General features: G+C 39.3%; 1 protein-coding gene across 3 annotated transcripts in view; it reads right to left on the reverse strand.

Annotated features, from left to right (window-relative positions):
- The window catches only part of PAIP2B (poly(A) binding protein interacting protein 2B), a 34,549-nt gene that overhangs the window by 5,600 nt on the left and 5,659 nt on the right, over positions 1-23,290 (reverse strand). For 2 of the 3 annotated variants that reach the window (XM_043603627.1, XM_043603628.1), the window contains exons 2-3: positions 2,443-2,591; positions 310-486 (exon numbers count right to left, since the gene is read on the reverse strand). In XM_043603627.1, coding sequence (XP_043459562.1) covers positions 310-486; positions 2,443-2,580 — 315 coding nt within the window. In that variant the 5' untranslated portion in view covers positions 2,581-2,591. Of the gene's footprint in view, positions 1-309; positions 487-913; positions 981-2,442; positions 2,592-23,290 lie in introns of those variants that run through there. The other variant, XM_043603626.1, reaches the window with a different exon arrangement.

The raw sequence follows: 23,290 nt of genomic DNA on the forward strand, positions 1-23,290 counted from the left end.
AAATGCTAATTTGAAACCAAACCTCCTCTGTGTTCCAATTCTTACCCTTAATCCCAATTTTACTTTGAAAAGCCCACTGGGGAATATAAAAGCTGGCGCTGGTGCGACAATCGTGTTTTCACGGCACTTTATGCGGCACAACGCATCTTCGTCGCACCCTCTTATGCGTGTCCGTGGGATGAGTGAAGAAACGGGGGCTCAGAGGCTCCACAGATGGGCCCAAGGGTATAGGGCCCCAAGGGAAGTCTGTGACTCCAAATCCCATATTCTTTTCACTATGTCTCGTGTGCATCTGCATATGGCTCTTACCAAAATGTCTTCGGAATCATGGCCATCGCTGACTGACAGTCCATTTAACTGCTGCTGCAACTGTCCCATAGCCGGAGGCAGGTCTCGTGAGGGGATAAACCAGTCTTGGTCTTCTTCATCCAGCATCTCCTGGAAACAGCGGTCTAAGAAGTCTTGCTCCTGCAGCTCCTCCTCCACCTAGCAAGCAAAGGTGATGAGCTCAGACTTACCGTCCTGGTGGGACTTGCCCCTTCCAGTTTTCTGCCTCTTTCTTTCAGAGGTCCTTATTCTGCTATTAAGAATGATCTTGTATGAGGTCTACTAAGAATTAAGATGCTTCGAATGACTGGCCAGAGAAAATATAATTTTTGGTTTTTTTCAACCACATTCCATCAACAATAAGACTAAGGAAACAGTTATTCAGAATAGCAGAAAGTCAAGGTCTTCGTACCTCTTCTAACATCTCAAATATGTGACAAAAATACTTTTCATTCAGAGGGTGCTTACAGAAAATCATTTTAAAGTGTGAGACTCTTTTCTCAACCTTGTTAAGAAGCAATTCTTCTTAAATTCCCCATTTTATAAGTATGAAAAAGGTACAGGAATTACAGAACTAGACCACTACCTGGATAGTGGAGATTAAATCAAAACCAACTCCCAGCTTCTGGCCCACTTTTCTGGTAATGAGGCCCCTAAAGGAGAAAAATACTTTCAGAACCTTAGAAAGATATAAAGAACACTTTTTGGCAAACCAATAGAAAATGATGTCATCGATGTAGGTAGCCTTCCAAAGCAAGGAAAAATATGAATATTTAAACAACTCTGTATTTCTTAAAGATTGCCTTAATCTAAAGCAATATACATCTAGGATATTTTACACCTTCTTTGCAGGCATTGTTAACTCATAGTAAAGAGTATGGTTCACTCTGCAGATTAAGTGTGATTTTAACAGGTCCTGGGCTTCACATTTGGCTATCCCTTTCCCGTGGGCTACCCTGCGTGGTGACAGATTCACAGTTCACTAGCACCACCACCAGAGGGAAAGTCAAGCAAAAACAATCACCCAGACTAGCTCATACAGTTATTCATGAATTCAAAAGTCACCAGTAGCACAAGATGTAAAAATAGTGGCATTACAATTAGCCACACTTTGATCTCAAGTAAATTAGATAGTCTGAAGTACTTAAAGTAACAACAAGCACAACATATTTCCAAGCCATAAGATTTAACACGACTGCTCAAGATCTGCCCTGCCTCTACACAGGAGCATCACAGTGTGCTCCTCCCTATTAAATCTACCCTTACTCACTGGCGCAGCCACAAAAACAGTTACCTGGGCACAGGGATGTGACGGGCAGCATGGTCTATGTGCTGTTCACACAAATCATGACACAGTGAGCTGACTGGGGTGGAAACTGTTGGTTGCCCAGATAAACTTGTTTCCTTCTTTCCAGAGCACCAGGCTTTTCAGTTAAAATCACGTCCCGTCTCCCATGGTGGCGGTGGCCACATTACTATTCATCATGTAACAGCCCCCAGAAGGGGTGTGAACACTTAGGCATCACTTGGTTAAAAGGAGATCTCTTCCTCGGCCTTTAGCTCTCCCCATTTCCCAGTGGCTAGACTTTCAGTTATCCTTCAGTTACTCAGCTGATAAATGCCCTGCTATGGCAGAGAAACACCACGGAAGAACCATGTGGTCACAGAATCACTGTCTACCTGGAATGCCTACCTTGGGCTATCAACATCACAGAGATACAAGACAACAGGTTACTGCTGAACCTTTGTTCAAACAGTCTAGCCTTTTCCTACCTAGCACACTTCTCCATCTCAGACACACATTCTGCCAGTCCCTGAATTCCCATGGGGGCAGGGGGGCATGCCAGGCTGGCCTGTCTGCACACAGCTGTTGTTTCCCAGAAGTCTATACCAGATCGCCATGGCATGAGAGCCTCTTGTAATCAAAGTGAGAGAAAAGAATCAGGATCTTCCTCCAAAGTACTGTTACTCTGGTGTCTTACCAGCTAAAGAGGCTCCTTGGTCAGCCCACACCAGGCGTCCATGCATTTTTAAATTATTCTAAAGCCGACAAATCCATTTCTTTCGTTACAGATGGATGGCAAGATATTAAAGCCGTTCCACTTCTTTCTTTACCTGTCTGTTGAAATCTTCTTCATTCTCCATCCACATGTACTCTGCAAATGGGTTTTCCTTCTCATCGTGCCCATTTAATCCTTGGTCCTCTTTGGATTTTACATTAGGTGATGTATTGGCTACACTGGATCCATTCATTATGATAGAATCTAAACAGGAGCAAAAAGAAGGACAAAATGATACAAGGATCAAGGAAATGAAAATCTACCACATCCAGATTCTTCCAGAAGCTTCTGAAGTTCTAAGTCAAAGTTACTAACTATAGATGAACAGAAACCATTAGCCTGTAACTGTTATAAAATTAACCATATTCTGCAATTATCAACTATGCAGATGTAGAATTCTTAAAGAGTTAAAAGAGGTGCAACTGGGTGGCTCAGTCAGTTAAGCGTCCAACTCTTGATTTTGGCTCAGGTCATGATCTCACAGTCATGAGATTGAGCCCCACGTCAGGTTCTGCGCTGAGTGTGGAGCCTGCTTGGGATTCTCTTTCTCCCCCTCTGCCCCCTCTTCTCTCTCTCTCTCCCTCTCTCTCTCTCTTTCTCTCTCAAAATAAATAAATGAACATTTTAAAAAAAGAGTTCAAAGAAAAAATGTCTAGGCTTAGTTAGCCTTTCTAGGCAAGTGAGGGAGGGGGAATCTTTCCAAGCCAACTTTTTTGCAGGTTCTAGAACCTAATTAAGGTCACACAGTTTCGTTAATGTTTAAGTAGGTAGAGAAAATGCATTTTTTTGATTATTTTATTTTAAGCAGACCACATGCCCAACATGGGGCTTGAACTCATGATCAAGAGTTGCATGCTCTATCAACTGAACCACGCAGTGCCTCAAAAAAATGCATTCTTTTTTTTTTTTAATTTTTTTTTTTCAACGTTTATTTATTTTTGGGACAGAGAGAGACAGAGCATGAACGGGGGAGGGGCAGAGGGAGAGGGAGACACAGAATCGGAAACAGGCTCCAGGCTCCGAGCCATCAGCCCAGAGCCTGACGCGGGGCTCGAACTCCCGGACCGCGAGATCGGGACCGCGAGATCGTGACCTGGCTGAAGTCTGACGCTTAACCGACTGCGCCACCCAGGCGCCCCAAAAAAATGCATTCTTTTTTTTTTTTTTTAATTTTTTTTTTTTTAATGTTTATTTATTTTTGAGACAGCGAGAGACAGAGCATGAACGGGGGAGGGTCAGAGAGAGAGGGAGACACAGAATCGGAAACAGGCTCCAGGCTCTGAGCTGTCAGCCCAGAGCCCGACACGGGGCTTGAACTCACGGACCGCGAGATCATGACCTGAGCCGAAGTCAGACGCTTAACCGACTGAGCCACCCAGGCGCCCCCAAAAAATGCATTCTTAATGAACATTGTAAGCAACTGCCCCTTATTCTGATTCTCAAGCTGTTTTTCTATAAATCATATTTCTTTAAAAAAAAATTTTTTTTAACGTTTATTCATTTTTGAGACAGAGAGAGACAGAGCATGAATGGGGGAAGGTCAGAGAGGGAGACACAGAATTTGAAACAGGCTCCAGGCTCTGAGCTGTCAGCACAGAGCCCGACGCAGGGCTCGAACTCACGGACCGCAAGATCATGACCTGAGCCAAAGTCGGACGCCCAACCGACTGAGCCACCCAGGCGCCCCTATACGTCATATTTCAAAAGGTAACACATATTCGCTGTCTTGATAAACAAAAAAGAGATAATTAAGGTTACCAGTTGTCCAACTACCCAGAGTTAAAGAATATTAACGATGTAGTGCATATAACCTCTCTGATGTCCCCTAAGTGTATGCAGGCACATATACCCACACACTTTCCCCAAGCATCCATTCTTAGAGTAACAGCATGATGCTCTATCATTTGCATTTTCTCATTTTTATGTTAATATCACCATACTGTCTTTTGGGATATTTACAATGTTTCCAAGTTATAAAGGTTAGATGAACATCTTGTGTTCATCTTTTTCAATGACTTCCTTAAGATAACTCCTAGAAACTGCTATATTGGAAACTATGTGGTTTTTTAAAAATGTTTATTTTTGAGAGAGAGAGACAGAGCGTGAGCAGGGGAGGGACAGAGAGACAGGGAGACACAGAATCTGAAGCAGGCTCCAGGCTCTGAGCTGTCAGCACAGAGCCCAATGTGGGGCTCAAACCCCTGAACTGCGAGATCATGACCTAAACTGAAGTTGGATGCTTAACAGACTGAGCCCCCCAGGCACCAATGGAAGCTACGTTTTTTCTAAGGCCCTCAATTCATTGCCACACTGCCATAAGAATTTAAATTCCCACCAGTAGTAAGTACCTATTCCTCTGCATTCGTGTGTATTGTTATTATTTTTTAAATGTTTATTTACTTATTTTGTGAGACAGAGCATGGGTGGGGGGCAGGAGAGAGGTGACAGAGAATCCTAAGCAGGCTTTGAGCTGTTAGCGTGGAGCCTGATGTGAGACTCAATCTCATGAAACATGAGATCATAACCCTAGCTGAAATCAAGAGTTGGAAGCTTAGCCTACTGAGCCACCCCAATGCCCCAGGTATTATTATTTTTCAAACCGCTGTCAGTCTCATAAGAGAAAACTTGCCATTTATTGTTTATGTTTACATTTCTTTGATTTTTGCTGAGGTTGAATATACTTACTGGCCATTTTTATTTCTTGTTTTGTCATTTTTCTACTAAAGTATTTTGACCATTTTTCTATCAGGATATATACCTTTTATTTGTTGTAAGAACTTGTATTACATTTGTCAAGATTTTTATTTTTCATAAAAGAATTTATAAATTAAAAATACTATATTAGTTTTACTTGCTTAATTTTTTTGGTGGCAGTTTTTGCTTGCCTTAATTTTTGTCTACATCTTGTATGTCTGCCTGTCTATGGCTTTTTAAAGTACATACGTATCTTTTTTAGGTGCTTATACTTGGCTTCCAAATCCACACTGATGTGTTTGCTCTCATCTGGAATGTGTCTTTTTCCTGTTCTTTATTTAAATCTTAACCATTCTTCCAAAAGCACTGCAGTCTTTACTCCCTGCTTCCTTCCTCTAAGCTCCTGCACCTAACGAGTGTTAATACTACTTAACCGTATTGTTTCATATGCATAATTTTCCTCTAATTAGAGTTTCAATTTGCAATAAGCAAGAGGGAGGCTCACAATCTCAATCTCCACTCCATCCCCACCTCCATCCTCCTTGGGGCATCTTTGAGTTTTATTTAACAACTTCTTTCTTCATTCATTTCCATCTTGGCAAGATTCATGAAAAAAGTCTTTCTCTATGTCTGGGTGCACTAGAAAATTATTGCTTACTCCCCTTTAAAGTTCTTGCAACTTTCTAACCTGTTATGAACATTAGAAAATCTAATCTTTTTAAAAGACAAGGTAGAATTGTGAAAAGTAAAGAAGAGATGAAAAACCAACTCACTGATATCTCAAAAAGAATTTCATTTATGACAGAACCCATTTAATTCACTGTTGGTTTAAAAAAATTTTTTTGTTTGTTTATTTGAGAGACAGAGAGAGAGAGAGAGAACACAAGTGGTGGAGGGGCCCAGAGCGAGGGAGACACCGAATTGGAAGCAGGCTCCAGGCTCTGAGCTGTCTGCACAGAGCCTGATGCCTCGCTTAAACCCACGAACCATGAGATCTTGACCTGAGCTGAAGTCAGACGCTTAACCGACTAAGCCACCCAAGCGCCCCACTGTTGGTTTAAATAGGGTGCCTCGGGGCGCCTGGGTGGCTCAGTCGGTTAAGTGTCCGACTTCGGCTCAGGTCATGATCTCACGGTCCGTGAGTTCGAACCCCGCGTCAGGCTCTGTGCTGGCAGCTTGGAGCCTGGAGCCTGCTTCAGATTCTGTGTCTCCCTCTCTCTCTGGCCCTCCCCCGTTCATACTCTGTCTCTCTCTGTCTCAAAAATAAATAAACATTAAAAAAAAATTTAAAATAAATAGGGTGCCTCATATGAAATACATTGGTTTAACATTTTAAATAAAGACAAAAGAAATCAATGATTATTCCAAACACTGCTCTATAATAATAATTCTATAATGAAGGAAGGAAACCAATTCTTTATTTTGACCACCACCATTTGCAGCATAACAATGATAGAGGCAAGTCTGCTCTAAATGCCTGGGCAACTGCATAAGTAAGTAGGGTATTCGTAAGCACAGAGACCCTTAAAGAACCTGACCCTTGCTCGGTAGCAGATTAAACAGTATTATATTTCCAAAGGCTCATTTTGCAGTGGGTTATACGCAGCACAGTGATTTCTCCCCATCAGTACGGAAATCACTCAGACAGAACCAGTATTCAGTTTTCTAAAATATCTGCCTTTCCCTAAAAAAATAAATCCTAAGTGCACATGACCATAAGGAAAAAGAGAAGGCAGAGAAACAAAGAATAGAATAACCTGTCTGACTCAAGAGCACGGTGGAATACAGAGAGCAAACTGCAGGATGCCCTCGCTCATGAGAAAGGGAATGGAAACATACCATAATCCCAACATGGGGAATGTCACCCAATTTAATGCAAATACTTTAGAGAAGTTGAAAACATGGAGATATGAGACTGTTAATATTAGGAAAATGGTTCTCAGTAGGCTATATAGAGTGTTTATTTGCATTTTATACCATTCTATCTGTGTTTTCCACACAATTGGAGAGTTTAGGTTTCTCTAAGTAGAAGGAATGCAACAACTTAATTTGTATAATGTTTAACAATTAAGTACTTTCATATCTATACTCTGACTTCAGGTGCATAATCTGTCCAACTTCACTCTAAAAAAAAAAAAAAATCTAGATAGTACTATATTTAAGACCAAAGAAAGTACCAGATTCAAAGGTTAAGCAAGCTGATTTGCCAGCTTAGCTCAAGAACACTGGTTTGCGGGCCCTAGTGCCTTAGTGCCTAATGTGCCCCTAGACTTTAGTAGTGAGGGGGGAATGGGGAGCTTTTGCTGGACACTGGTAACTCCTAGGTAAGGCACTTGGGGATACCTTCCAACTTGGGGAAGACACCAGGTAAGACAGGACCATTGCCCATAACTTCCCTGATTTTCCTGCTTCCAGAGTTTCATGTAACATTCTCTTTCTGTTCCCAGCTCCTCTCTAGCTCACCATCCACTATGCTTGCCCTCTAAGTACACAGTGTTTTTCTAACCATCCTATTTTGACCTTTTATATCCATTATTTCACTTGATCCTCACCCACATCAAGGCACATCATGTGACATCCTAGTGTAGTGGGGACAAAGAAAATACCTCCAAAACTTCCAGAATCAGGGGAAATGCCTGGCTATAAAAGTAGGATCACAAATCAGAATGGCTGCCATATTGTCAGCTATGTTATGGAGAGGCCTACGTGACAAAGGAATTGAATCCTGTCAACACCGTGTGAGTAAGCTTAGTTCATCTTCCCCCAGTTAAGCCTTCAGATGAGACAGCCATCCTAGCTGACTACTTGACTGTAACTTCATGAGACACTCTGAGTTCGAGGCCCACCTAACTAAGTTGCCCCCAGATTCTTGGCCCACAGAAACTGTGAGATAATAAATGTTTGTTGTTTTAACCTGCTAAGCTTTGTGGTAAGTTATCATGTGGCGATAGATAATGTAGGTATTTGATAAACAATGACGACTAGCTCCACCACACAAATCATCAGTTGCCACATTATTCCTCTTATTTAATCAGCAGACAAATGTGCAGTTTGAAGTAGGTCACTGCTTGAGAAATTCTTCAAGATTTAGACCTCAATAGCAACGTTTATTTATTTTTGGGACAGAGAGAGACAGAGCATGAATGGGGGAGGGGCAGAGAGAGAGGGAGACACAGAATCGGAAACAGGCTCCAGGCTCTGAGCCATCAGCCCAGAGCCCGACGCGGGGCTCGAACTCACAGACCGCGAGATCGTGACCTGGCTGAAGTCGGACGCTTAACCGACTGCGCCACCCAGGTGCCCCTAGACCTCAATAGCAGAAAAAAGAGTTTATGTCTGGCCTGGATCTATACTGCACTATGAAATCTGAGAACTATTTGACATTTATTCCCCCTCCACCTCAGTTTCCCTCTTAAACACATGACAAACATGCTGAAAATAGAAAATACGAGTTGTCATTTGGGCTGAAGATGGGAAAGCACATAGCACCACACAGTCAAACTAGGGGTGCTAAGGTCTGCTAAGCATTCACTTTAGCACTTTGCCATGGTCAAGGGTTCATGTCTAAAATATATGGCTTGAAATAGGGACCTTAGTTCCCAGCCATAAAGAACTTCAGGACTTTTAATGTACGTAGGACATTTCTACAACACGTGTTCATCAGTTCAACACTTTGAACACTCACAACTTTCAGATCCAATGTGCTCATACCAAATACTAGCTATTTTTTGAACCTGAGATTTTTCAGAAGCTATAAACCTGCATTGTGCCCATGATAACAGCTTGACAGTGAAAAATACTTGGGACTTTCAACTGAATTATCTAGAAAAAGTCTATTGAGCAGTTGCTATAAAAACTAGTCTCTACTATTCTGTTTCCTAGAGTTTTGTGAACTTCCTTCAGTCTGGTTAATACCATTTTTTAAATTAAATATTGTGGATATTAGTTTAAATTCTTATTTTATTTCAAATATGTGACACTAGATTCAGCTTTGGTCCATTCTCAGTTATGTCTTAGCAACTCAGGTCATTAGATGCACTCACTCATTAGTTTTTGAGTGCCTATTTACCTTAGACACTGTACTTTACTGGTGCTTTGAGAGGGTATATGGTTTTCACCCTGGTGATATTCACATTATGACAGGAGAGAGGCAAGCAAATAATTAAGAATAATTATGATCCATGTTACAAAAGGTGAGGTAAAGGGGAATATCAGAAAACAACAGGGGGACTAATCAAATCCAGGAGTGGGTGGTGGTTATGAAAAGTTTCCCTGAGCAAGAAACACTTTCTTTGATACCTGAAAAATATAAGTTAGCTAGCAATAGCGAGTAGAGGGTATGGGCCAAAGGTAAGAGCCCAAGATAGGCCACTTTGGCATAAATATTATTTTGAGATTAAAGCACCTAAAACCCACCAGATTCAGGAAAAGCCCTTTAACTCCCCCTCAAGTGCCTAAATTTACATTGGAAAGGAGAGCCTGTACCAGGAAGAGAGTTCCTAACAAAGATTCCTCTTTACCTAAGAAATTTAAGGTAACAAGGTAACCTTTGTTTTCCAAATAATCCCTCCTTCCTGCTAAAGGTCTTCCTCCCCTTCACATCCTCAGACTCCATCCTAATTCCTTAACTCAGAATGTCATGTAAGCTTCAAGTCACCTGTCTTTGGAATTTCATGTTTGTGTGGATTCCCATACACATGAAACTACATTTGATTTCTCCTATTAATCTGTCTCACATGAATTTATTTCTTAATCCAGCTATAAGAACCTTGGACCAAGGAAAATTTCTTCCTTTCCAAAGAGGAAAACACACGTGCAAAAATTCAGAGGCAGGAAGGAACTCTCAGGAACTACAGTAGGGATGCATACAGTTGGCGGGTCAAAGGAGAACCAGTGGGAAAATGGCAAGGAAGACAGATGAAGTAGCAGAGACAGATGGGGTCAGATCGTGCAGGACATTAAAAGCTACACGGAAGATTTAAAATTTTATCCTAAAAGCAATGAAAGCCTTCAAAAAGGGTTCCTGGCAGCATCACAATAGGATTCAATTTATATTTTGAAATCAGTCAGGCTGCCATATGGAAAATGGATTGGAGAGACTGAGAGTGGATAATAGGAGACCAGTGAGGAAGCCAATGCACTAATCCAGATGGAAAAATGGTGGCTGCTTAAGACTAAGATAATGGCAGTAAGAAGAAAGTAGGCAGATTCTGAAACTATTTTAGGTTGTTTTGGTGATGGACGTGGGGAAATAGAGTGAAGTTAATATCAAGGATAACTTTGGCTCAAGCAACTGGGTGGATGGTAATGTTATTCACTGAACTAAGTAATTCTGTGGGAAGCGCAAACTTTTCTTGGGTGGTGATGAGGAGTGGGGGTAATTGGGGTGAGGAGATCTATTTTGAACACGTTAAGTTTGTAATGCCTCTGAAACAGTCAAATGACTATGTTAAGTAGGTTGTCTATATGCATCAAGAATAGGAAAGTTCTGACTAAATAAAGAAATATGGAGTGGTCGTTTATATAAATTGTAATAGAAGTCACGGGACTAGGTATAGAAAGAGACTAGGTATAGAAAGAGACTAGGTATAGAAAGAGAGGGCAAAGTGAGATTAGAAGAGGATCCAAGACCCAACCTGATGCATGTGAACATTTTTGAAAGTCGGGTAGAGGAGGAGGAAAATACAGAAAAAGAGACTGAGAAGAAGCCATAGAGTTTAGAAGGAAAGCAGAAAAGTACGGCATCACACATATCAAGGGAAGACAGAACTCTGTATAGTGAGTTGAATGGTAGCCCCCTCCCCCCAAAATATGTCCACATCCTAATCCCTAGAACCCAGGAAGTTACTTTATTTGGAATAAGGGTCTTTGCAGATGTGACTAAATTAAGACCACTGAGATAAGTAGATCATCTTGGATGATCCCAGTAGGCCCTAAATCCAATGATGAGTGTCCTTATAAGAAAAGAAGAGAAGAGAAGGAGGCAATGTGACCACGGAGGCAGAGACTAGAGTGATGTGCCACAAGTCAAGGAATGTCAGTAGCCACTAGAAGCTGAAGAGGCAAAGAACAGACTCCATCTCTCCTAAAGCCTCCAGAGGGAGTGCAGTTTGGATGACATCTTGAGTTTTTACTTCTGGCCTTCAGGACTGCAAGAGAATAAATTTATGTTGGTTTAAGCTACCTGTTTGTGGTAATCTGTTACAGCCGTCATAGAAAACTAATGAATCGGGGCGCCTGGGTGGTGCAGTCGGTTAAGCGTCCCACTTCAGCCAGGTCACGATCTCGCGGTCCGTGAGTTCAAGCCCCGCGTCGGGCTCTGGGCTGATGGCTCAGAGCCTGGAGCCTGTTTCCGATTCTGTGTCTCCCTCTCTCTCTGCCCCTCCCCCGTTCATGCTCTGTCTCTCTCTGTCCCAAAAATAAATAAACATTGAAAAAAAAAAAAAAAAGAAAACTAATGAATCCAGTAAGGTGAGTGTGTTGAAGTCTGCTAAAAGGTTAAGAGAAAGGCTGAGGAGTATCCACAAAACTCAGGACCATGGAGGTCTCTGATGACCTTACTGAGAGCAGTTTCCATGAACAGAAATGAGGAGGAAAGTCAAATGGAGGGGATGTGAGTTGCACATGACAAGAAGTATAAGATAACTCCTTCAAGGAGTCTAGCTGCCAAGGAAAGGGACAGGAATGGACAGAAACTGGAGACGTGAGAGGTCCCTGGAAACTTTTTAATGACCGGAGAGTCTAGAGCTTGTTTAAATGTTCATAGAAACGGTCTAATGAAGAAGAGGCTACAAAAGAGGAGAAAGAAGAAATGACTGATAGTGTAGGCCATGGGAAGGCAGGAAGGGATACTTTGAATAGCTAATACATTCCCTAATTCAAAATCTAAATGCCAGGGATTCTTAATTAGTAACAGATACCTGCATGATGGACATATAGTCAGAACTGAGGAAAAAAGAGCAACAGGAGAGAGATTTTATCCATCACAAAGCCACATGAAACATCCTTACTACGTCGCAGGATATTTTACTTCTCTTGGTGGCAGGGATGCTTATGTACTTGTTGCGGAGGAAAAAAGTTTTCTCTACTTTTCAAGATTCTTATAGCTGGTCTAAGAATCAAATTGACACGAGACAGATTTGTAGGAGAAAATTGAAAGTTTAACACGTATACCTCTTGTAGACATGGGAAAGACCCAGGAAAATTCAGTAACTCACTGAAATGGCTAAAGCCATCACCTTAAATACCACCTCCAGCTAAAGACAAAAGAAATATTGAGAGTGGAAAGTCAGTTATGGAAGGTTACAAGAAAAGCTCAGTAAACACAGGTAAGGTTGTTACACAGATTGAAGTCTGCCTTAAGATTTAAGCCCATGCCTTCAGTCGTTCCCTTTCTCCTGGTACTGAGGGAGACATTGTGACAAATGGAGATCTCCCTTATACAAGTAAATGTCTCCACTCAGTTTTTAGAGCTTCTTCTGGGTCTGCAGTTTCTTAAAAAATAAAACAGTTTGAAACAATCAATATTCCATAGAGGCATATCTTGGGGTGGCAAAATTTGTTCCCCTAAATCCCCCTAAATACAAGTCTCCCTACCTGGACAGCTGCTGGATAAACTACCAAACGCCTTCTAAATTTTTTGCAAGTGGTGTGTGTGTGTTGTGCGTGTGTTTTATCTTAAATCTACATAAGCAATAAAAGAAATATTTCATAAAGCATTTTAAATTCATGTAGAACATATTTTTGTATACCATGTTATACTTTACGCTAAAATAATTTGTTGCCTTGTTCTACAGTCTTCTTTTTAAATGTTTGTTTATTTTAGAGAGAGAGAGAGAGTGTGTGTGCATGAGTGGGTGAAGGGCAGAGAAAAAGGGGGACAGAGGATCCAAGTCAGTCTCTGTGCTGACAGCAGACAGCCAGATGTGGAGCTCCAACTCACAAACTGTGAGATCATGACCTGAGCCGATTGAAGTCGAACACTTAACCGACTGAATCACCGAAGAGCCCCTTCTTTTAATAAGTAAATAAACCCATCAGGTTTTCTCCATCATTTGGTTAAAGATAAAGGTGGAAAGAAGGCAGGATGAATAGTTCAGCTTTTTTGGGGAATGAGGTGGGGAAAACATGTAGAATATGTACAGGGAGATTAAAAAACAGGTTCCAAGTCAACCTCTAATTAGAATGATCTTGTCCCCTCTATTTCCATTTCATTTGTTCTTGGAGAAGCTACCTGGACTTTAACAAAAAATAAATAAGTAATCACCTTGCTAAGCTTTCCTATATTGACCTCAATACACAAATGCTCCATTAGTTATTTTTCCTTTGATGCAAGAAAAGGGCTTGCAAATAGAATGTCAATGTGCTTGTTAAGCACACAGAGAAGTAAACTTACCTGCAATTAGAAGCTGATGAGCTGCTTTCAAAAGCTTATTAGCATACTCAAATAGGATTAAGAATGCAGTTAGCAAGTGTCCAGAAGGCATATTCTTAATCAGTAGTTCACAATCTCTAGAGTACATTAGAATCACTGGGAAGCTTTTCCACATCATACCTTTTAGATATTATAATTTGTTAGCCTCAAACCAACGCCCGACATTTGTATTTTTGTTTGTCAACTCCCATAGGTGATTCAGAGTATAGAAAGACTAAAGACTAAGAATAATTCCTCCAATAAAGTGGCAAATTCTATGTGGAATAATCCAAATCCTAATTACCCTAATTCCTACATCAGCAGTTCCCAAACTGGTGAATGCTGTTTGCAAAAAACAAACAAACAAACAAACAAACAAACCAAAAATACAGCCAAGTAAATTCATTGCTCTGAGAAATCCTATTTAACTTTACTACCAAACATTTCCTTAATTAAATAATTGCCTTTATTATTAATTTATTACAATTTTAATCTAACACCTATTAACAACCCACAAATTTTTTGAAATAATACCTCAAGGATGCCTGTGATATTATCCAATTGGAAATGTCTAGAACAGACATAAAATGCACTCCATAAAGCATTTAAAGTCACTTCTAAGGTAGAATCAACAGACTTGCCTACAGTCAGTGGTAAGTTCTCTGAACCCCAGAGGTCTGCCTTCAAGTTCCACTTCCCCAGGTAAAGGCCATCAATTGTCCTCCCAGGATAACATCAAATGGTGGTCATTATAGGGACGCTGAATTCTCCATATCCAGCCAGCTCCGGATAGATATACGCTATTATAAAGGCCTCTAAATGTCTTAGACTAATCTGATGATGCTTTAACTTGTCTTTTAAATGCACAGTAATATCAAAATACCAGTATGGAAACCTGAATACAATCTGTGCATAGTATCAGAAATGCCACTGTAGAAACCTGAATATAATCTCTGCCTAAAGTCTCCCCTATTTCCACCCCCATTTTACATTTGATTATACATATACTCACGTAAGCATTATTCATTTGTTTGGGGAACAGTCTATTTATACCCTTAGACATTTTTGAGGGCAAGAATCAAGTCTTTACAGCTTCTAGCATGCCTCTGTGTGCCCATCAGGTCCTCAATAAATAATTTATTGACTGTCATTTTCAAAATGCTGTATTCTAAATCTCATTTCCTAGGAAGGAGACCCATGTGCTTAGGGGCTATGATCTGTGGTTAGCATTCTTCATTGAGTATTAACAGATATTCCCCACAGCCAGTGACAACATTACTCAGGAATCTGTTTTTGACAGGTTAAATTACTCTTGAGGGGGAAAAAAATCCCTACTTCTATTCTAGGAAATATTTTTATATGCTCTTGTTTACTATTTTAGCATTTAATAACAGCAGGTGGTTATAATAGTCTTCTCAAGAGCTGTAGGCTAGGCATAAAAGCTTGCCATCATGCAATTATCTAAATTGGAAGAAATTCATACCATGGATTCTCAACAAATATCACCAAAAGGGACCACATGCTCATTTTATCTGATATATTTTTGGGAAAAAAAAATTGTCTGCTACAACAGAGTGGGAAGAAAGGAGACAACCACTCTAAATACATACATAATGAGGTTGAGAAAACTGTATTCACTAGAAGTCTTTTCAAGAAAGGTACCATTTTGGGTAGAGAAACTCCTTGAAAATTAATTTGCGGTAGAAGGACAGTTCTTGAAGCCTGCTTCAGATTCATGTTTCCCTCTCTCTAGCTGCCCCTCCCTGGCTCTCTCTCTCCCCCTCTCTCAAAAATAAATAAACATTTAAAAAAAGCTTAGGAGCTGATGGATTTTTTGGTGTGGAAACCACTGAAGAGACAGAATTTGACATCTATATTGTAAAGGCAGAGTAGAAATTAGTCGTGAATTGGGAAAGTACTTGAACAAGTTTTCCCAGACGTCTAAGGGAATAAAAGGGCACCACAGGACAATCAAGTTACAAGGAGGAAACAAGTAATCCATCCAAATACAAGGGGAAAAGACAAGAATAAAATAACAGCTGTTCTAAGTACTTCACTAATGTTCTCTCTTTAATGTTCACAACAATCCTATGAGATAGGTGCTGATATTATCCCTGCTTTTCAGATAAATTCCCCACCATTCAGAAATTAAACACCTTGCCTAAGGGATAATATAGTCAGGGCCAGAATCGGGGCTTAAGTTCAGGTCTTCCTATTCCCAAGGTTCACGCTCTTAGCTACTTCCTTAATACTCTTGGACTTCCCACTTTAGCTCCAGAATGCTTATGATATTAAACTCTGATTTTCCTCAAATATTGCTAATGGGAGTAGGGAAACCAGACTGAAGGAAACCAGTAGGAAACCAGTCCTATTTAACAAAAGGACTAGGTCTTTGGAAGGAAAATATGAACAAAGTAATGCTGGCATAATAAATTATGTTCTCTACCATAAACATACAAAGCTCCACTTAATCTGAAGCTTGCCAGCCCTTTTAGGATGAGAAAGCAGACTCCCAAACATGTATATAATTCCTTATGCACAATTCCAAAATCCAAAAAGTTCTAGAAGCTAAAAATTTTCCCTATGCTTTATGTCAAAACTCAGATGACATTAAGACTTGAACTGATGTGAAGCTATACATAGCCTACATTTATCCCACTTAGTGTGAATACTCCTGTTTTGCTCAGAAATACTAATGTGTGTGACTAAGGGTGCTGCAATAGATCACGGGGGCATTACGTAACACACAGAGAAAGCATCTCTCTAAAATTTGAAAAATTCTGAATTCTGAAACTCATCTAGCCAAAAGTTTTCGATCCTCTATGGATTTGTATTCCAAAGTATCTTAAAAACAATTTCCAAGAATGATTAGATCAGAGGTGCTTAGTCTTCAGGATCTCATAGGCCAGTAAATTTTAAAAAATATTTTGAAGATGACATAGAATTGCAATTTTTTTTTAACTAAGGATGGTAAAAATATCCTTAGCATCATTTTATAAAAGGATATTTTCAACACCAAAGAACACAGGAAGGCCTTAATTCAATGCAAAAGACAATTCTTTAAATTGAATAAATTTAACTTTATGACAAACACTATGTGGTCCTAATTTTTCTTATTTCACCACAGTCAGATGGAAATTTACTGGAGACCAACACTGTTCTGGTCAGAGGCATAGAGTTCAGCTGGCGACAAAAAAAATCACTTCAAGAAATTATTAAAAATGCAGTCCCTCAAGCTCCATCGCAGGAGAAGGTCTAGGGGTGAGCCACATTTATACTGAATTTTAGAAAGCTTGTGGGTGGTCTCTGATGTCTCTGACCAGCTTCAGAACCACTGGTCTAGTCTATAGGATCTAGGTCTACCTTTCTTTTCCTCACCCCACTTCTTTTCTGAGGGAGTAAGGGGAACAAAACAGAAATGTTTCCAAAAAGGGAGTCTGCCGAACCCACTGTTTGTAATACCAGTTATTCCTCCATAGTCAATGCTGGACCAGCTGGTCAACTTGCAAACTGAGGCTGTTAGCAGTGGAACAACAGAAATTAGGTAGTAGACAAGCGAGAAAAGCCTGCTGAAGCAAAACTCTGTGAAAAGGTGTGGCTTCCAGAGTTTCTTTCTCTTCAACTCAAAGATTCAGTGATGCCTAAGTTCAGCACAGGTACATTTGTCTTTGCTGAAAAAAAATAATTTAAAAAATATATGTGTGTATGAATATGTATTTATACGTGTGTGTGTGTGTGTGTGTGTGTGTGTGTGTGTGTGTATCTACCTATTCCTTCATAGCTGTCTTCTCTGTCCAGCTGTCGCTCCAGGTCTATGATTTTGACTTTCATTTTTCCTTAGGGGGATTACAAAAATTAGTAATATTACATCAAACAACATAATGACAACGAAAACAACTGAAAATCCACGGCATGCTTGATGTTTTATGCAGCAGGCTATATTCTCCAACATTCCAATAAGATAACAACTCATTCCAATAATTTCTTTTTTGGGGAAAAAAATTCTCTTATTTTCTTTTACTATCTTTAAAAAATAGTAATATAGTAATAGTATAGTAATAGTAAGAATAAACATAGCTAACATCTTTAAAAACACACAAAACTTTCAATAAGCAATCAAAGTTCTGTCCCAGTTAAAAAAAAATTAACAAGTAAGGCTAAATAGTAAATGATGAGGGACACAAAAATGACACATAAATAATTCTTATTCTCATGGGGTTAATCACTAAATCCTATTTGACCAGAATCCCTTATTCTCTAAGCTTTGCAAATGAAACATCTCTCATTTGATATTTGTCTAGGGCTTCAATCATGAAACAAGAATTATTTTATGTCCCTGTGTATGGCCGATTACCTGAATTCAACACTATGCTGGCAGCAAGAGGGGTGAATCTTTCAGGATTTGCTCCATAACCTATGTACTTCTCATACTCCCAAACCAAATTCAGCTTTCTTCTAGAGCTAGAATTCAAGTATTTAGTTAGCATACAGCAGTGGTTCCCAAAATTTAGTCCCAGGCCCAACAGCGTCAGTAATACTTGGGAACTTGCTAGAAATGCAAATTCTCAGGCCCCACCTCAGACCTGCTGAATCAGAAACCCTGGATGGGACCCAGTGATCTGTGTTGAAATAAGCCCTCCAGGTAATTCTGAAGCAGGCTCAAGTTGTGAGAACCACTGCCGGTACAGCAAGTAAAAAAAAAAAAAAAAAAATGTGATTCCTCTGTTGGTCCAAAGCCAGGGGTACTAAATATTCTATCTTGATATGAAATGAAGACATCCAATTAAAAGACATAATCTCCTCACAACTCCTACCCTCAACCCAATGTATTTTATTTTTGGGAGCTAAATAAAAAAGCACACTGCAATCTGAGATTTAGTTGAAAATGTATACTTAATAAGCATCAGTTCCCATCCAGCTTGATTTCACACAATGCCACTTCTACATCTTCTTAGATCTGAAGTTCCAAAAAAGAATTTTCATAATGTAAGCCTCAGACACTTCAAGAATTATGTAATAAAACATCATCTAGGTCTGAATATATCAAGCTTACTAGAGAAGAGAAGTGGAATTATTTGCTACATCTTAGAACTGTATTCAACAGGGAATTAAAGTTTAGGATTTTTCATCTTTATACTTCCAGGTTAACACAATTAAACCAGAACTCCCCATTCATTAAAAGATTCTAGCGAGGCAGAGTTTCACTGCATTACTTATTGCTTTCAGTGAGCATAAAGCAGAGCCCTGGGAGGCACATTTTGTATATCTGCAAGGCTGCAGAACTAAACAGTCACATCTGCTCGATACTAAAACAAAGGTCCCTGTAAACCCTCAGATGGTGAGTGTAATATTTCAGTATTAGCTGTGGTAATAAAAAGACACCAAGAACACCACTATCAAACAAAAGCAATTACATACTGTTCTGTTCCTGTTTGTACTAAAATCACTATGTTAAAACTTCACTTCCCCTAATATTGCATTTTAAAGAAGGGGGCAAGACCAGTCTGTAGTTCACAAAGCATCTACTTTCAAAAAGCAGATAATTTCCATGGAACTGTTTCAGAGCACAAATGAAGAAAGCCTTCTAATGATTAGTTTACAGGTAGCTCAACATATTAAACAGAACAAAAATAGCACAAAAGAAAAACCACAGATCGATTTTTCCATGCTATAACCATACACTTTTAAATAAAACATGAGTAAATAAAAATTAAAAAAAAAATGAGTAAATAAAATCAAGCAAGTAATTAAAAAACAAAACAAAGCAAAACCAAACCCTGATCAAATAGGGTTCAGTCCAGAAATGCAAGGATAGTCTAAAATTAAGAAATATAAAAATGTATTTTTTCATATTAACAAGCAAAGGAAAAAAACTACATGAGCATCCCTATAGTTGTCAGAAATACACACACACACACACACACACACACACACACACACGATTCTACTGTAAACAATGTTTCTATGCAATGCATAAAAACATTTGGGTAGCAAAATTACAGACCATTTTTCTTCATATTTTGTTTCCTAATTATTATAAAAAAGAGTGTGGCTTCTTTTATATTAGGGAGGAATGTTTTTGTTTATAAATATTTAAATCTCTTTCTTATTTTTCCCCATGTATGTGTGTCACACGTAGACTACGGGGCTTGAATTCCTGCCCCGTGAGGTTTAGCAGCCCACTTCTGGGATGTGCACTGGACAAAGCTGCCCCTACCTTCATTATTTTTGAAGGTTCTCTAGTAGCAACACAGAAAAAACATAATTAGGTAAGCTAAAAAATAAGAAAAGTATGATTACAATTGAAAATCATATGTATGCATTAAAAAACACTACAAGTGAACATGAAAAAGCAGCTACTTAAGCCATGGGGTGACCACCTGGAAACGCTGATTTCAGTTGTTTTATTGTGCTCCACGTATTTTTTAAATATACAAAATTGAGTAAAAGGAGAAAAAACAACCCTGCCAAACCGTTCTTGGGGCCACTCTTCCAATCTTTGCTACTGTTGCTATGTATTCACCTGATATCCTCAGACTCTTCTTTCTCATAACTCCATTTCATTCACTCATTCTACTCAATTTTTTTAATGTTTATTTTTGAGAGACAGAGCGTGAGTGGGGAATGGCAGAGAGAAGGAGACACAGAATCCGAAGCAAGCTCCAGGGTCTGAGCTGTCAGCACAGGGCCTGATGCGGGACTTGAACCCATGAACCATGAGATCATGACCTGAGCTGAAGTTGGATGCTTAACTGACTGAGCCACCCAAGTGTCCCTCTACTCATTTTTTTGAAAAGGTAACACAAACACGATTCAAAAAATGTTTTAAATATACATAAAGGCATATGCCAAAATCCCATTTCCATTTGTATTTCTTCCATTGGTATCTTATATATCGTTTCAGATTTCTTTTTGCAATTATAAGCAAATATGAATGCATATTCTTACTCTACCCTTCTTTCTCTCTCAGCACAAAAAACAGCATTCTAAATACATGGTTGCATGCTGTGCCCCTTTTTTAAAAATCACAATATATCTTCGAGCTCTTTTCCATCAGTACATAGTCTTCCCCATACTTTTCTATGACTGTATAATATTCCAGGGTTTGCATGTACCAGAGTTACTTAACTAGTTCCCTACTGACAAACACTGGAGTCATTTCTATTATGCTATTACAAACAATAATGCCAAGCATAACCAACCACACACACACACACACACACACACACACACACCCCAAATTCATTTCTGAATGTACCTTTGAGGAAGTTTATGAAATGGTTCAATATATTAGATGATTACAAAGTCACACATTTACCAGACTGAGAAGTTAGCCCCTTTTCTAGTCCTCATTATAAAGGTTTATTTTTTTTTTTCAACTTTTTAAAATTTTTTTATTTTTTTATTTTTGGGACAGAGAGAGACAGAGCATGAACGGGGGAGGGGCAGAGAGAGAGGGAGACACAGAATCAGAAACAGGCTCCAGGCTCTGAGCCATCAGCCCAGAGCCTGACGCGGGGCTCGAACTCACGGACCGCGAGATCGTGACCTGGCTGAAGTCGGACACTTAACCGATGGCGCCACCCAGGCGCCCCTCTAGTCCTCATTATATATAGCATTATGTAGCAAAAGATGTAACAATTCTGTGAATCAAGCAATTGTACTCTTAGGGATTCATCTCATAAAAATAAAATGACTAAAACACACATTTCTATAAAAAAATGATGAATGTGCACAAAAGGTATAAAATATACCCATCAAAATGTGAACCATTGCCTTAGTATGGTGGATGTTCTTAAAATTTCTTTTAACGTTTATTTATTTTTGAGACAGAGACAGAGCATGAACAGGCGAGGGTCAGAGAGAGAGGGAGACACAGAATCCCAAACAGGCTCCAAGCTCTGAGCTGTCAGCACAGAGCCCAACACGGGGCTCGAACTCACAGACCTCAAGATCATGTCCTAAGCCAAAGTCAGACACTTAACTGACTGAGCCACCCAGGTGCCCCAGTATGGTGGATCTTAGTATGAGTGCTCTATAGCTTCCCCCTTCTCCATTTTTGCCCATCAATGCTTTCTAATTTTTCAGAATTAATGTACTATTTCTGTAATATAAAATTAAAAACTAAAAAAATGTTAATTCAAATTAAGCTGGATACTTTGTTAGTCTGTCTTATATTTGTACAGTGCTTCAGAGTTTCTAAAGTACGCTTATGTGCATCATTTAATTCTTACACTAACCCTATGTGTTTTCATTCTATCAAAACAGAAAAGGAGGCAACAGATGGTTAGGCAGTTGTGCTCAAGGTCATTCAAATAGAAACCTGGCAGAGACAAATTTCAAACCCAGATCTTCTGACTGCAAATTCAGTACACTATCAGAAACATTATTGCCACTTCCTTAATTTTAACAATAACTTGGAGTTAATTACATAATCAGAATTTGACAGATGAATTAAAATTACACAGTATAAGGCCTCAGCCCCTAAAGCTCATATAATCAGATCTTATTGAAGGGAGAACATTAGCATACAACTCCCAAAACTCCAGAGTTAGTATGCATATAAATAAATTACCTAACTGGCAAAATATACATCTAATATGGCCCAAAATGAATGCCTGATAAAAGTAACATCCTCTCACATTGGAAGATTCCTACTTTCAAGACACTTTTTGTCTTTGCCCTGCTCTAGTCTGGTCTCCACATACCTCATGGAAACATGAGGTATAAAACATGTGAATATAAAACATTTTTTTTTAAGTTTGGGACTTACTGACCAAGATGACAATAAGTTGACTAGGATGTATTCTTTCTCCTCAATATCTCTCCTTCTTTCCTATAAAATTATACAGGTTGTTTTGCAATGCACATGGAGACGACTGATAAATCTTGGTTTGTTAAAGTACATTTTAATTCATCATTCCTCAAAATATGTCTCATATAATTCTGTTCCAAAAGATGATTAGATATGCTGCAGAGGGGGTGGAAAGGAAAGGCCGTGGTTAAATACAATATACCCCTTTTGGAGATCCATAATTTACAGAGGACATTGATGTAATAAAGGCCCTAGAGAAGTCCTGCATCACAGAAACCTTTGTTTAATCCAGTTTAACAAAAAATTCTTCTACTATGGCATAACTATTCACGTCTTGTGTTTAGAGAAACCGCTTGAATATAGTTATTAACTGTACACCCACAACAGATGTGACAAACATGGATAGCTCTTAAATCTTTTCTACCACAAAAATATTAATTCTTTAAAAAGTTTCTATGTTCAGTCTAATGAACTCCTTCCTCTTCATCCACCAAAGCCTTGCTCAAATATTATCTCACTTGAGAAATCTTCCCCAGTGCTCTCTATATTACTAACTACTCCTTTCTGCTGGTTTAGACAGCTTTTATTTGTATCTCTATTATCTCACTTAACATGTGATAAATCAGTTCACCCATCTGTCTCCTTGATAGATGGTGAGCTTCTTGAGAATCAGTTTGTTTATATTTTCATCACTTTGAACAGTATGGGGCACATATGAACTTCATGATGGAAGTAAATAAAGTCACTATGGTATAACAGTTTCCCAGAATTCAATTCTTATATTTCTAAGCTGTTAGTGATACCCTGCCAACAGGCCGAGAATATTATGCTCTCTCCCTAAAACTTGCATCCATTACTGAGCAACAGTGGTCATAGTAAACTCAGTTGTGACATGTCTTCTAGCCAAGCCCATTCAGTTTTTTCCTTAGGTGATCTTTGTTTGTTTATATCTCTAGGCCTTTGCACCTGCTGGTCCCTGCT

This window comes from Prionailurus bengalensis, chromosome A3 (genome assembly GCF_016509475.1).
Source record: "Prionailurus bengalensis isolate Pbe53 chromosome A3, Fcat_Pben_1.1_paternal_pri, whole genome shotgun sequence".
NCBI lineage: Eukaryota > Metazoa > Chordata > Mammalia > Carnivora > Felidae > Prionailurus > Prionailurus bengalensis.